Source organism: Oratosquilla oratoria, chromosome 14 (assembly GCF_046742065.1).
Source record: "Oratosquilla oratoria isolate Oo_2021 chromosome 14, ASM4674206v1, whole genome shotgun sequence".
Classification (NCBI taxonomy): domain Eukaryota; kingdom Metazoa; phylum Arthropoda; class Malacostraca; order Stomatopoda; family Squillidae; genus Oratosquilla; species Oratosquilla oratoria.
The window spans coordinates 17202152-17217151 of record NC_134790.1 but is presented as its reverse complement, the minus strand read 5'-3'; the positions used below and the strand labels follow the sequence as shown (position 1 = coordinate 17217151).

General features: G+C 43.3%; 1 protein-coding gene across 3 annotated transcripts in view; it reads left to right on the top strand.

Annotated features, from left to right (window-relative positions):
- The window catches only part of LOC143032745 (uncharacterized), a 37441-nt gene that overhangs the window by 22440 nt on the left and 1 nt on the right, over nucleotides 1-15000 (top strand). For all 3 annotated transcript variants that reach the window (XM_076197708.1, XM_076197707.1, XM_076197706.1), the window contains exons 2-5: nucleotides 5365-7867; nucleotides 8242-8389; nucleotides 8741-8956; nucleotides 9112-15000. The exon at nucleotides 9112-15000 is cut by the window's right edge and continues 1 nt beyond it. In XM_076197708.1, coding sequence (XP_076053823.1) covers nucleotides 5377-7867; nucleotides 8242-8389; nucleotides 8741-8956; nucleotides 9112-9442 — 3186 coding nt within the window. In that variant the 5' untranslated portion in view covers nucleotides 5365-5376 and the 3' untranslated portion in view covers nucleotides 9443-15000. The remainder of the gene's footprint in view (nucleotides 1-5364; nucleotides 7868-8241; nucleotides 8390-8740; nucleotides 8957-9111) is intronic.

The window sequence follows — 15000 nt, the reverse complement described above, 5'->3', positions numbered from 1 at the left end:
CACACACACACACACACACGCATGCACACGCCCACATGCACATGCACGTACGCACACAAACACGCAAACGCGCACACACACAAACGCGCGCGCACACCTAAGTATGGCTAAGGCACATAGACGGGGACCATACGAGCATAGCTTGTCCTGAATATAGACGGGTTCACGTGTGGTGTTATTACGAAATGTAAACTTGCACGTACATCCTTGTAGTCAGAACGGCAAGGTGAAGTAATGAACTGTATATTGTAAATATTATAGATTCCTTGATTTCACTTACCGACGCTAAAAAAAAAAAAAAAAAGGCCAAACGATTGATTCCGAGTACTTGTGAATGCATGTCGTTGTTGATGTTTCCTTAACTGTCTGTCCGAGCAGTCCCGTCTCCCCAAGGAATGCCACGGCCGAAACAGGGTTTTCCCACAAATCCTTTATGGAGTGTATTTTGTGCTGTTTGTGTGCGTGATTGTGTATAATACAGTCTTCCATGATGTGTTGAATAGTATGGGGTGAAGTGTTACATCCTGGGCATTTGTCCACAATGCAGTCATCCCGTCTCTTCTGGTAGCTTAGAAGGGGTGGTTGGTGGCCGCATCGCAGTCTGGCCAGGTGGACTCTGTCCTTTCGTGGTAGAGAGGATTCAGAGGGATGAGTATCAGGGGGTCTGGCATGCAGCAATGTGTTGTCATTTAGTGTGTTAATGGAGCAGTGAGTGATGTTATTTTATGTTTCCGGAGGCTGGTATTTGGTGGTTTTGGAGGAAGAGAAGAGAGTATTTGTATGTGATATAGGTATTTGGGTGTTTTTTTATGTTTCTTGGTGTGTGTGTGTGTTCTGCTATGCAGTGTAGTGGGTGTGCTGTGTTTGTGGAGGCTGCAGCAAATGTTTGTGTGCCTCTCATGTCGAGGTGATTTTTGACTTTGAGGACTTTTGTTTCATAGTGTAAATGGTGTGTAGGTGTTGTATATGTGCATCCTGTAGATGTTTTTAAGGCTTTGTTTTGTATGGTCTGAAGGGTGTTGAGGTGTGTCTCACTGAGATTAGGTGCACATGCTGGACTCGCATAATTCATCACTGAGCGTATGCATTGTTTTTATATTGTATTATTAGTGTCTTTGTTTTGTCAAAATGTTGTTCCACTGATTGATTGAAGTGCATTGAGTCTAGGTTTGCATATATTTTTTATGTTTGTGATGTGTTGTTTGAATGACATGGATGTATCGTATGTTACACGAAGAATTTTCGGAATTTTCGGTGTGTGTGTGTGTGTGTGTGTGTGTGTGTGTGTGTGTGTGTGTGTGTGTGTGTGTGTGTGTGTGTGTGTGTGTGTGTGTGTGTGCGTGTGTGTGTGGTATATGAGTGTTTTTGATATGAGATGAGGTATGTATTTGTGTTCTTTTGTCCAGTTGATAAGAAGTGTTACTGTAGATTGGGCTGGGGGTATTTTGAGTCTGTACTGAACCATGTGTTGAGTTATCAAGGTATGGCTGTATTATTTCTGTGGCTTTGTCTGTGTTACAATGTGTACATGTGATTGTTATATCGTCTGCGTAGGAAGAGGTATGTGTCTCTGAGGTGTCTGGTGTGGGTGTATCATGCATGTATAGATTAAAGTATGTGGGGGATAGAAGAGAGCCCCGTGGTACTCCAATCTTAATGTTTCTGATGTGCAATGATTGGGCATTGTATGACACATAAGCATTCCTGTCTGCCAGATAATTGGCCAGCCATCTTTTGGTGTTATTGTGCATGTCTGTGTTATATATTTTGTTTGTTAGATTGTGGCGGGGGATAGCATCAAAAGCTTTACTAATGTCTAATGTTATGAGAAGTGTTCTAAGATGGGGCCTATCTGAATTGAAGCCATCTAATAATCTTTGTGTGAGGTATTATTAGAAGACTGTTTGTGGAGTGTAGTGGCCTAAAACCGTGTTGTGATTCAGCGAGGGGAATATGTAGTGTAATGAGTTGAAGTATGAGGCGTTCAATGAGTTTGGAGTGGGTGCAGAAAAGTGTGATTGTGCGGTGTGATGTTGAGATTGTTGGGTCTTTATTGGGTTTTGGGATTGTGGTTATTTTCCCATGCTTCCAGATGTCAGGTATATTTTTGTGTGAATAACTGTAGTTTGCAATGTTTGTGAGTGCGTGTATACCTTGTGGTCCAATATGTTTTAGGTGGATGTTACTTATGTTGTCAGGGCCACAGGCGGATGAGTGCTTGAGGTTATGTATTATGTGTTTTGTCTGACTGTCTATAAAGGATGTATAGTCTGAGTCTATGGGAAAGTCTTTCTTACGTCGAATGGTGCGTCGGTCGTCAGGGGGGTAAATTATCTGTTGTTGTGATTATTGCTGCGTGAGAGCGTGTTGCGTTACTGTTGGATAGTGCAATGCTGTTTAGTGTTTTGTACAATTTGCTGGTGTTTTGTGATCAAGTGTATTGACAAACTTTTGCCCATTTTGTGTTTTTTTTTGTTCACGTATTTTATTGGTAATCTCTGTGTTTACTGTTTGTATTTGGTCTGCTATATTTTGAGGGATAGGTGTTGAGGTATTGTGCTTAAGTGTACCTCGTTGTCTGATGAGGCCTTGGATTTCTGGTGTGAAATTGAGGTTATGTGATTTTCTGTTGCCTCTAGGGATATATCTCTTGTCTGTGTTTTGTATGATTGTATTAAAAATGTGTACATCATTGTGTATGTTTGTGATTGGTGTACTGTTAAGTGTCTCAAAATGTTGTTCTGTCTCTTCAGTAAAAGTTATCCAGTTTGCTCTCTTGTAATTGGTGTATGTGTGTCTGTGGCCAACTGGGGTGCATCTTGTTTTGGTGGTGATGATTGGAAGGTGGTCAGATCCAAGGGATCTGACCACTCTCCATGAAGTTGTTGGGGTTAGGCAGGGGGAGCAGAAGGTGATATCAGGAGAGGAGGGGGTGTAGAGGGCTTGGTGTGGGATATGTGTATGATTATGTGTGTTTTTCATGAAGGTCAGTGAGTCAAGTTGATTCTGCATATCAAGCCCTCTGTGTCAGGGTTGTCGACATACAAAGCCGACGACTTGGCGTTGAAGTCACCATCCATGATGAGGTGGGATTGTTGGAAAGTTGATAAAGTTGAGGCCTGAAGGTGTTTAGAACTGTGGAAGATGATTGGATGGGATGTATGTGTTAACTATTGTCAGTGTTGATTTGTTGCCTGTACGGATTAGAATAGATTGGATTTCTGTGGTTTTCTCTGTGGTAGGGATGATGATTTTGGTTGTGGCGCTTGTGTCCACAAAACAGATGGATTGGTGGACCAGGGTGATGAGTCCACCGCCATTGCCGTCGGTCCGGTTTTGTCTAATGGTGGTGAAGTTGTGAAATGATGGTATTTGGTGTGAATGTCTTAGTTTTGTTTCTTGTATGATGGCAACGTGTATGTTGTGTTGTTGGAGGTAGTGTTCGAGTTCGTGTTTTTTTGTGTTGAATCCACCAATATTGTGTTGTAATATGTTGATGTTGTGTGTTCTGTATGTGTTGTATGTTGCCTTCTGGGGTTGGGGTATTGATGGGGGAAGGTATAGGACCTTGGTTAGAGGGAGGGAGAGGTGTGATTGGGGACAAAGGAGGGTGAGGAATGATTGAGGACAAGGGCGGGGAGAGACTGGGTGTGGGCAAGGGTGCAGGCTGTGGTTGGGAAGATGGGAGTGAAGTTATTGGATGGCAGGTGGAACATGTCCAAGTGTTTGTGTATTTGTTTGTGTTTGCAAGTGTTGTACAAATGAGGTGAGCCCAGTTTTTGCATATGTTGCATTGAACTGAGCCCTTTGTCTGCTCGAGGTAATGGGTTTGGAGCATGTTGGGTATGTGTATTTTGTGGTGGGCCCAGGATTGCTCTCTACATCTCCGGCTAGTAGTAGAAGAAGAGGGGTAAGCGCCGGAAAAACACTCCTCAATGCAGAAAAAACGTAAGAGTGTCTGTCGTGAAAGGATTGTGGTACTCGCCCAGGCAACCGAAGCCCCCTCCGGAGGCCAAGGATGTTTGCTGCGGTTTGGCCCCCAACTCTTGGGGCCACGACGAAGATGCTGCAGCACCAGGACCTGTGAATGCATGTTGTTAACAGCGGTGCAAGAATTGCAAAAGAGCTGGCATACACGGTGTGCACGAGGTTTAAGCTTGATAAATTCCTTGACTTTTCTTGCTAGAAATCAGCTTAAAAGGGCCAAACGATGGATTCAGAGTACTTGAAGATGTTTAAAGCAGAAGACAGAGAGAGTTGAATTGCGAAATTGCGACTTGGAACAGCTGTTAGCTTAATTGTCGTTGAACAATAGTTGCCAGAATGATATTACGCTGTTACCAAAGCTATCTTGGAGATATGTAACAGAATATCTGAATGATACATCTAGCAAGTTCACGAACGAAGTAATGAAAGCCAGCTATTGGTCAACAATAATAATGGATCTGGCAGATATTATTCTCCCTTCCAATTTTCAGTTTCGCAGTATAATACTGTCTTCTGCATCTTCAGGTAATCTGAATCTATTGATTGGTCCTTTTCAACCGATTTTTAGCGTAAGTGAAAACAAGCAATTTATAAGGTTTAAAGCACATGGACACCATGTCTGCCAGCTGTTATGCAATTCCTTCACCGCTGTTTACAAAATGCGTTTACGAGTATTCGGAATCATATGTTTGGTCCTTTTCAATCAATCTTTATCCTCAGCAAATGAAATCAAAGAACTTGTAAGGTTTACAACCTATAGACCATTCCTCCACCTTGCGTCACACGGGAACCCGTCTGTTACATCAATCTTGATTTCCCCAACACCGAAGCAAGACAACAGCACCCCATAATGCCGTTCAAACATCCTTGCGAGGCCAAAGCGTGGTTCCATTATGATTCGCCAGTGGAGTATTCCAGTATTTTTCCGAATACTGTGCTTGGAAGATGAAGAATAGTAATAAAAAGAAAAGGTGAGGAGCCTACGCCTGGAGGCGCGTAACTGCGGCCGAAACCGTCACTTTTGACTTAAGCGCTTTGATTGTTCGGGAAGGTAACACCTACTGCAAGGTATTGGAAAGCAGTGCAGGGTTCGAATCCACAACTAATCGAATGCTAGTGTTATAGTCAAAACAAAATCGCTGGATGACCCAGGTATGATACAACGACCCTGAAACGGTTATGGGGATGTTCTGATCAAGATGATTGCATAATCACTTCAAACCCGGGGTGTTCTCTTAAGACTTGTGCCTGTGCTTTTGTATGTACAGGTGCTGATTAATTGTTGGATGTGGGTTTTAGAAAATACTAACAATATATACTAATATTCTTTTCCATTCATTTATTTATCTATTAATTTATCTATTTATATATTTACAGAGATAGGACGCCATGGCTCTGTCAATCAATCACGGAGACATCAACTTCTTAAAGGTTGCTCTGGCTGTCAAATCGGAGGGCGGTCGCTTCTTGGACGTTGTCTTTGGTGGTTGTTACGAAGGAGACAAGCAAACTCTAAAGGATTACTTCACGTCTAGATATAGTAATACTCAACTCGGGAAATTTTTCAACAAGTCACAGAGAAATGCCCTTGACGATGGAACCCCATTTGAATCATTGGATATCAGTTTTAAGTATGCCATCGTGCAGCGTGCATGTGGCTTTCCTCCGCCATATGATCCAGCTTGGACGAGAGAGGATCACTCAAGTCTTTTTTACAATCTGTATTTGATCAAGGAACTACGGAACCTCTTAGCACATGAGAAACGCGACTTCACTGACGAAGCTGTTTTGAACCAGACGTTCAGTAACTTAAAGTCTTATATTACCGATGGGTTGGCAGCTTTCAAGTCTCTTCAGTTGGGATTGGGCCGGTCCGTGTCTTACATAGATCAGAGCGAACAGGAAATTCAACAGAATTTGGGCAGGTTACAGAACCAAGACATTGTCGGTGACGATGTGGTTGGTCATGTTCAAAATCTGCTAAAAATTGAGGGAACCCAAGAAAATTGCTCCAGCCTTGAGAAGGTGAGGACGATTTACCCATTACCGTCTACTCTGTGGCAGTATGATTTTTTGGTGAGGAATATATACGTTCCTATTGGGCTCGAGTTCGATGAGGGATCAGGGCCTAGAAATAATCGGACATTTCTCATTGAAATGAAAGAACTGTTGACTAAGAAGGTACCTTCGGCAGGAGTTGATGTATTACCCCAAGTTGTGACCATTGTAGGTCCCAACGGCTGTGGTAAGTCAACGATATTTGCACATCTTGCTTCTGAATATCTAGAAAAGCAAAGCGATATTGCAGGGCTCTTGGATTTCGATTTAGTCATTCACATGTCGTGCAAACAAGCGTCCTGCAAAACATTTTCAGATTTACTCAGATCCTGCATGCCGACAGCAGTGTGCAACATCAGTGACAACCTACTTCATCGAGCAGCCCTGCAAATGAAGCTGCTTATTTTGGTTGACGGTTTTGATGAAGCGAGTGGTGAGACGAAAGATCTTCTTAAGAACCTGTTTGAGAATATGAGAAATCTTAACAACATCCGCATCCTCTTGACCACGAGGCCAGGAAGCAAGAATGACGCCATGCGCCTTATGGCAGGACTTAAATGTCTCCATCTGAAAGTATCTAAACTTACAAACACTCAGCAACGGGAGGTTATCAAGAACTACTATAATGCCTTCAAGGGTAATAGCACAAACCCACCACCTGTGGAAGACATTTTTGAAAAGGCACGTGGACACAACGAACCCACACCAATGAATTTGACTTTGTTCACCTACCTCGCATGTGTAGCACCAGATAGGATCAGGCCATCGATGCCCTTGATTCAGCTTCTTGAAGAAATTAGTGACATCCTAAAGGAAAAGCTTCACGATCGACTAGTTAATGAAAAGAAAACGATGTATCTTTCAGAGGATGAGAGAGAAGATAAAATTCAATGTTTCATGCAAGAACTTAACGATGCAGCCTTACAATGCGTGGTCCGCGAAACCTTGGAACTTCCACACATGATACTGACTCGTATTGTCAACAAGTGCAGAAATCTGGAGCTACCTCAGAAGGAAATGTTCGAGGCTTTTTTGTCTTCTAAGCAAGCATGGATACCCACAGGAACAAAATTGATGTATACTTTCCCTCATACTAGCCAGCTAGAGTATCGGGGAGCCCTTGGACTTTGTCAGAGACTGTTCAGTCTCCAAGACGGGGGTCAAGAATCGTCCTTGAGAGAAATATTGCAGGCACAAGATGGCCGTCTAGCCAGGTTATGGGATATGTTGCTCATGGCTGTGTGGACATTCCAGCGAAGCGGTCTGCTTTCCGACTACGCTGAAGAGCTCGCTCAACTGATGCGGAGTTCGCATGAAGAGAAAGGGCTTCCTGGGGACCGAGTAGACGCCTATTTGGAGGCGATGAGTCACAGTGGGATGCATTTGGCCTTCGTTAAACACCTGCAACCTGCGTTACCCAGCAGCATGTGGTACGTCAGCAAATGCCCTGAGACTTTGCTGGCTGTGGAAAGTGAAGTTTTCCCAAACCTCCTTAATATTAGGTTAAGAAAATGCCCGCAGGATGTAATTGGTCTTGTAAAGGTTTTGAACAAGGTAAAAGACGTCAGGTGTTGTGTTGTTCTCAACCTCTACAACTGTTTGTTTAATTCTGCCACCTGCTACGGGCAGGCCTGTGGTAAAATCTTCACCCACCTAACGACACCAGGTAACGTTTGCAAGACAACTTTACTTTGGGGGCCTTTCAACTCGGACATCACCTTTCCGAAATCCATTTTGGCCCTCGTGCTTCGTTTCTACACGCCACATGACATGATTGCCCTCCAGAATCAGGTGCAGAACTCCCTCAAACTGAAAGGACTAGGTGAGTGACAGTTTAATTTTTTTAGTATTGTCGATAATAAAAAATGAAGAATAGGGAAATATGAGGCCTAGAGGCGATTGTATGTCTGTCACTTGATTCATGTGCTAGCTTGAAATTATTTGCTTTGTAAAAAAAAAAGAAAAGTCTTCAAAGGCGTAAAACTTGTATTTACACATGATGCGATGTATTGTATCTGCTTTTCAGCCTTGAAGTATGGTTCCCGAGTAAAACATACCGAAACATTACAAGATAGTATATAGGTCCTATTCATCACGATTTTAGGTATCCTAGTCTAGTAAGTTTGTCCTGTAAGAAACGAAAGTGCTCCACGGTGATTTTCAATACTCTTGAATATTGAATCCATTTTGCCACAGGTGTGGTTGTTCCGGTCCGGTATGACGAAGATATACCAGTTCCACCACTAACCAAAGAGATTAAGGAAATTTACCTTGTAATTGAAGGTGTACGGGAAGAAGACATCGACTGGACAATACAATTCTTTACAAACTTTCATGTTGGCAGGTAAGCGCTCGCCCATTCCAAAATGGACTGGTATTACTTGAGTGATCTTGATGTAAAAAAAAAAAGAAGAAGAAAAAAAAAAATACTGTACACATATATAAGTAGCTCCATGGGATAGTGATCCAAGCGCCACTGGCCTTCTGACCCATATTTCGTACTCAACCAACCGACCTAGGCTTTCCACACCACCTGGTGGGAGTTGGATTCGTCTCCCTCGACCATGGTAAATCAGGGTCTGACTGCCCGTGGTGCTTGGGTCACTCTCTCACGGAGCTACTCGTATGTGACTTTAGTGAGAGGCAATCCCATTCATGACTTTTCATGTGTTTATTTGAGTCTTTTCTTTGCTAGGAAATATGAGTATTTGTATTTGCGCGATACTACAGTGAGTGTCACTGCCTATGAGAAGATGGTGAGGACGTTAGCTGAGAATGGCGTTAAGGTCGCGGGTCAAGTCATCCTCGATGGAGAGAATCTCGAAAACATTTCGAGTGAGGACAAACAACGGCTGACCGAACTCACCGTCCGACTCCTGGGCTGCACCAGACCGTTACCCCTATATTGGCTGTGGGTATAGAAGTGTTGATGCCAAGTGTTTGAAGATACTGTTGTAGTCATTATCTTTTGAATTAATTGAATCCCATGGGAGGTAAGGGTTTTTATCTGTACACGCGAGTAATGGCTTATGCTTCTACTATTGTTTCTTTTATCCATTTCGGCAGGAGTGGCAGATTAGCAGACCTGACTGACCAAAGTGACGAGGACCTTGAGAACCGGAATGCTATCGAGCGCGCACACCTTGTCCAAGCAGTGCTGTTTTCACCCAAGATTGAGACGTTGCTCGCCAATCCAACTGTAGTCATGATGCTACATTTGTCTCAGTCTACCGACCTCTCCTCACTCATCCCCGTCATATTTAACAGCCAGGAAATGAAGGCTCTTATGCCTACAGAAAGAGACAGACAACTCTTGTCGAAGTTGTCCAAGGAAGAGTTCCAGGAGATCGCAGATTCGCTTCTTACGATGGTCAAAGATGGCGTCGGTAAGGATTAGGTGTAAAAATAAAGAGTGCTAGTGGGGTGTGGGTAGAATAGAATGATGAAAGGATCTCGGACATGTCAGCATTTATATAGCGTAACTGTGGCCAGTAGTAGGGTAGTTAATATTAATTCAGTGTGTGATAACGAGATGTGCAGTGGTTTAGTGTGATTAATAAATCCTATTCCGGCATATGTTATGGTAAATGGTACTCTGTCTTGATTAATTAAATCGATAGCTGAAAAGAAACCGTGATAGTGTGTAAGCCAAGAGCCATCTCGGACGTGTCAGCATTGTTATAGCGTAACTGTGTCCAGTACTCGGGTAGTTGAAATTAATCCAGTATGTGATAACGAGATGTGTAGTGGTTTAACGTGATCAATCAACACCATTTCAGCATATTTAATGGTAAATGGTACTCGGTCGCTACCATGTCTTAATTAATTAAATCGGTGGCTGAAAAGAGACGGTGATAATGTGTAGGCCAAGAGCCATATTTTGTACAAGATGTGAGAGCTGAGTGTGACAAGTTACAGTTGCTTTGGTGCTATCCAAGACCGGGTCTAGTCTCACAAACAACACTAGACGATTGTGCAAAATTTGGTGTCTCCCCAGTGGTAGACATAGGGGAAATCACCGCTCAGAACTACCACTTCTATGAATGTAAGATTTTTTTTTTCCCCGAGCGAGAGATTAGTTACACATTTTTAACTACACACTATCCATGACGACAAGTTCATGCAATTGCGAGAGTCGACGATTGGATGCCGGTGACCGATGGATACTGATGCAGGTAGTACCGACAGAAGTCTCTTAAGTGTCTTTTCATTGCCTGTAAAGAAGACATCAGTGGTGAAGCAGTCTATTATCATACTATATATAACGGAAAAACTGAAGACAAGCGTGAATCGACTTGTTTGCTTTCCACCTAAGAACTCCCTACACGCACTGCTCAGCTATGAAAGCGTCACGGATCAGGATTATCCAAAAGCTGACGAATCTTTCACAGCTCACCGGAAAGATAGCCATTTTTCAAGGCGGTAGACGATTGCGATGGAGACCCAAATTCCAAACTGGAAGAAATGTGCAGAACTCAGTGGATGGATCGTCACGAAGCATTTGGGGTTTTCTGCCCTCGTCATGTCTCATTTGTACGGTGTTTGGGTGACACGTGGAAAATGTGGTCAGATGGAATGAGGAGACGCGTTGTCATCCGGACTGATTCACTTTCAATTGGTGTGCGTCACAGGATATATAAAAGGTCTTGAGACGTGCGATAACCCTGTGGAAACAATCTTGAACTTATGAGCGTGTGTTCGTGAGTTCAATTCTCGGGATTCGCTGCGTGCTTGCTGAGTTGGTTTATGACATTCCTGGCCAAGCGGGGAGGTGACCCAACGAAAGCATTAGGAAACATTGTGATTTGGCCTGTCAGGGGTTTTCTCCTGCCAGTGCGTGTAACGGAATTCACGATCACCGACACTGTTTGAGTCGCCGTCCCACCGCTGGCCACCAGAATGTGGGATGTGTTACTTTACATTGGTATTGGTGGCGAAGGAAACTCAGGCGGAGTTCTTGGCTTTAATGCGTAAAGTAAGGTTCTGTTCTACTACATACACGGCAAACCCCCAGTAAAGCTGGGAGGGTTGTCAAACTTATACATATTTACAAAAGTTGCCAATTTACGAAATAAGGAGGCTGTTGCCATATCAGTAATATTTGGAAGTTGTGTCACCTCGGTTGAGGCGTCGGCCGGTCGTGCAGGTGTTGACCTGAGACGCAGCTGCGGTTATTGTTCAAGGAGAGACTCTTGACCTGATCGCCGAGAATCTTTTGTTATCAAAGGGCGTCGTCAAGAAAAGTCTGTTAGCTTGATCACCGAAATAGTGGAAGTCCCTTGGGAGATGGCAGTCTTGTCGTTGAAAGTACTACGCTGTACCATGTGTGTGTGCGTTGATGTGCATCGAAATGCTGCATACGTTAAATACAGATGACAAGATGGCTCGGTTCGCTACTTATCACTGACCCCAGTGAAATTGGTGCTACGGAGATGGAATAAAACAAAACACAAGGCAAGCCAGGCCTGATTGCAGGACCTAGGCAAGAAGACATATTCACAAAATTGTGTAAGATTGGTGGTAATTGTAAAATATTCATGAATATAAGGAAATAGGCTTAATGGTATGAACAATAGTATAAATATGCGGGAAGTAGATATTGTTTCCATTCACCTATGCAGAGTATACATTCTATGAACGTGTTACTCTTTTTCTAAGATTATAGCGGGGAAGGGGAGCTGCAGGTTTTGGTTGAGAGGATTCTTGATGGTCCGCTATTGCAGGACTAGTATGATTCTGGCAATGTCGCGGCTGCGGGCCACAAGTTTGATATGGTCTTTATGCAAGATAGGCTCCGTAAGATTGTGCAAACTGGGCGCTTTAACTTTGTTCTTTGACTGATATCCAAAGATACGATAGGTTCCAGAGAGTTTGGGGGGAGAGCGTCGAAGTTGGGAGTGTGGTTATAGATGTAAACAATGTAAGCATTAATGTTATTTATAGGGCGTCTTGTCCTGAGTTTCGCTGATTTTGACATGCGTGAGGAGTTAGTGCATTTGTTTCGCTTGGAAGGCATGTCTACAGCTGGTCGTGAAATGGAGGAGTTAGAGTTGTGGGAGTGTGTGTGTCGGTGCCATCTGAATTAAGAGCCGGTGCATCCTCATGTGATGAATCAGAGTTAGTTTGAGCAGGTGTGCTAGAATTGGCTTTAAATCGGGTTTTGACTACTTGACCACGTTGATGTGGTGGTTGACTTTAGGGGAACTTGGTGATGGCAATGCAAGGAGGAAATGATTAGCATAAATGATGCCATGTTGAATAGGGTATTTGATGATATTATGTTGCTTCATCAAAGTTAAGGATATCAGCAGGGAAAAATATGTCAGATACGTATGTGGTAACTGGAATGGCTGGGCACTCACCTTTGAAGCTAATGTATAGGGAAATTTGACCAATGATTGGGAATGGTACACCATCTACATTGCAAAGGTTGACGTCGGGGGGTTTCAAAATAGTGACACGTTTCGTTTCAGTGCGGAATCTATGGAAACTGTGTAGTGTCATGATGTTAACTGGGGAGGCCGTGTCGGGAAATATTTTCATTTTGGTATTACTAGACTTAGCATTGAAAGTTAAGGAATCTGAAGACATGTGTGGGATATCCAGGGTGTGTACCGGTAAGGTTGCAAATGGAATATCTTGGTATGGAGTAACTGTCCTGGGTGTGGACTGAGTCTTTGTATCCTGAAGTCATAAGGGAGATGTGTTACGTGAATGTCTAGCAGGAAATATGTTACATGACTGTCTAGCAGGCGATGTGGTACGTGAATGTCTAGCAGGAGAACTATCTTGGGGAATCTTGTCTGTGGTGTCTCCGTACTAGAAGCATACGGCAATGATCAGTTGTGAAATCAAGTACCATGATACTCGCAGTATTGGTTCGATTGTGACGAGAATCTGTGACAACACGTGTTAGCAAGGCGTCCTGGTCTGTGTCACTATGTACAAAACATTCGTGTTCTTGAAGGAGAGCGTTGTCGTGAGTGGTGTCGCTTGCGTGATGTATGTCGTGCTCTCGTGTTATGTAAGGGAGATCGTGTGATCTATGCTATTGTGTGTGTTTGTGTTATGGGTGCTGACCGATTTTGTATCAGTGATAATTTGCACTGTGTTAGAGAATTTCCTTGAGAAGTCGCCTAATGTAATACCTGGTGTGAATGTATTGTTGCTGGCTTTGTGGAGTGTGTGTGGGTGTAATTGTGAAAGAAGGCGAAAGTATGTAATGAGGGAGACTACGTTATCCAATGAAATTGTGTTTTTTGAAACCCACTATGAGTTTTTGAGACATTCTCTGAGTTCGCTCTTAAATGTTGAAGCTATTTTGACTGCCTTTTTTTTTTTTTTAGTGGTGTGATGGCCATGATTGTAAATTTTTGCAAGAGAGTATGGGGGGAAAGTGCTCCAAGTGGCTCAAAAGCCGCAAATTATTTTTTTAGATTGTTCTGCAAATGTATCAAGTGAATACGTTTCCTCAAGTAAGCCAGACTGAATGACGTCACCAGCTAAAGTGTCGTGGTTGTCTATTTTGAATGTTAAGGTGGATATCTTTATTTTGTCGTCTGTGACCCTACGTAGTATTTCTAAGTGAACCTCAGTGAGGAAGGTGTGTACAGTAATGTTCCTGCCGTTAATGAGTGGTAAGGCTGTCTCATCCTGAATGACTCTAATGAGGCTGTCATGGTGTTGCGAGTAGAACTTGAATTTGTGACCGTGACCACATACACACGTGTCACGTATGTATAGCATATGATCAATATATATAGTGTTAATATGTTATATTGTACTACTGTTTAGAATAATTATATCTAAATAGTATATGTGCTTAAAATATGTAAACTATTTAAATTGTAATTTTATAGATTAATTTCTGTAAAGAACCACGCTACAAGGCCTGGTTCTGGCTGCCGATCGGTGAGTTAGTTGACGCTGGTTACTTGTAAAGCACGGTTTAAAGGACAGTTATAAAAATTTGTTTAATTTTCCTGTGCTGCAACAAATTGTCTGAAGAGTTGGAAGTAGAAGGGGGGACATGGTTGGTGGAAACGTAGCTTGGCTTCGCGTATAGGGTCAGTTTGTCGAGCAGAGAGGGCTTTGGATACGTTCATGTATTGAAAAAAAAATGCGTGGAGACTGTGTTGCTCCTAGGTGGCACTGAGAACGGAAAAATAGCTACTTACTCAATGTGATATTGGAGTACGGTGGTGAATGACGGGGGTTCAGTGGGTCGAGATGGAAGGATGCACTGCTGGAAACGGGGATAAATTAGTATAGTTGTGGAGAAAAGAGAAAATATACACTCAGGATGTGTCTGTATTATTTGAAAATGAGATAAAATTGAAAGAGATTCTTGCGCAGCTTAGAAGCGGTGTGTTCAGAGTGGTATGGCCGCTAGCTGGTAGATGCTACGACGATCTCTGGTGCGCAGAGATAATCGGGCGGAGCGTGATGAGGTATTGGAGGAGGGGGAGATGGTCCGACTCGTGCAGTGGTGGAGAAGGGTAGTCCAACGTCTCTGTGTTGACGTGGTGGAGATGGCGGACGTCGTGGTGGTAGAGAAATGCCTCTGATGGAGATTTTCCGGAGATATTGAAGAATGCATTTCTGTGTTGTGGTGGTGGAGGCGCCGTCGTAGGTGTTGGAGAAAGCAGCAGCTAAGAGGATCAACGTAGAAGCAGGGCCTCGTATCATAGTTGCTTGAGGTGGAGGAAACAGAGAAGAGCGTCGGTGCTTTTGACTCGTAAGTGGAATGCTGGAAGATACTCCGAGGGAATTAGTGTGGTTGGCTCTTCTGTGAAAAATAGGAATTTGGGGCCGCAGAGAGTGGTCTTTCCTAAATTCCTAAATGTCAGAAGGCAGTAGCACTTCGAATTGGAAGAATTTGAACCAACGATAGCTGAGCGGACTATGGTACTAACTTGGGAGCCTCTTAGCGCCAGAGCAATAGGTTCGAATCCT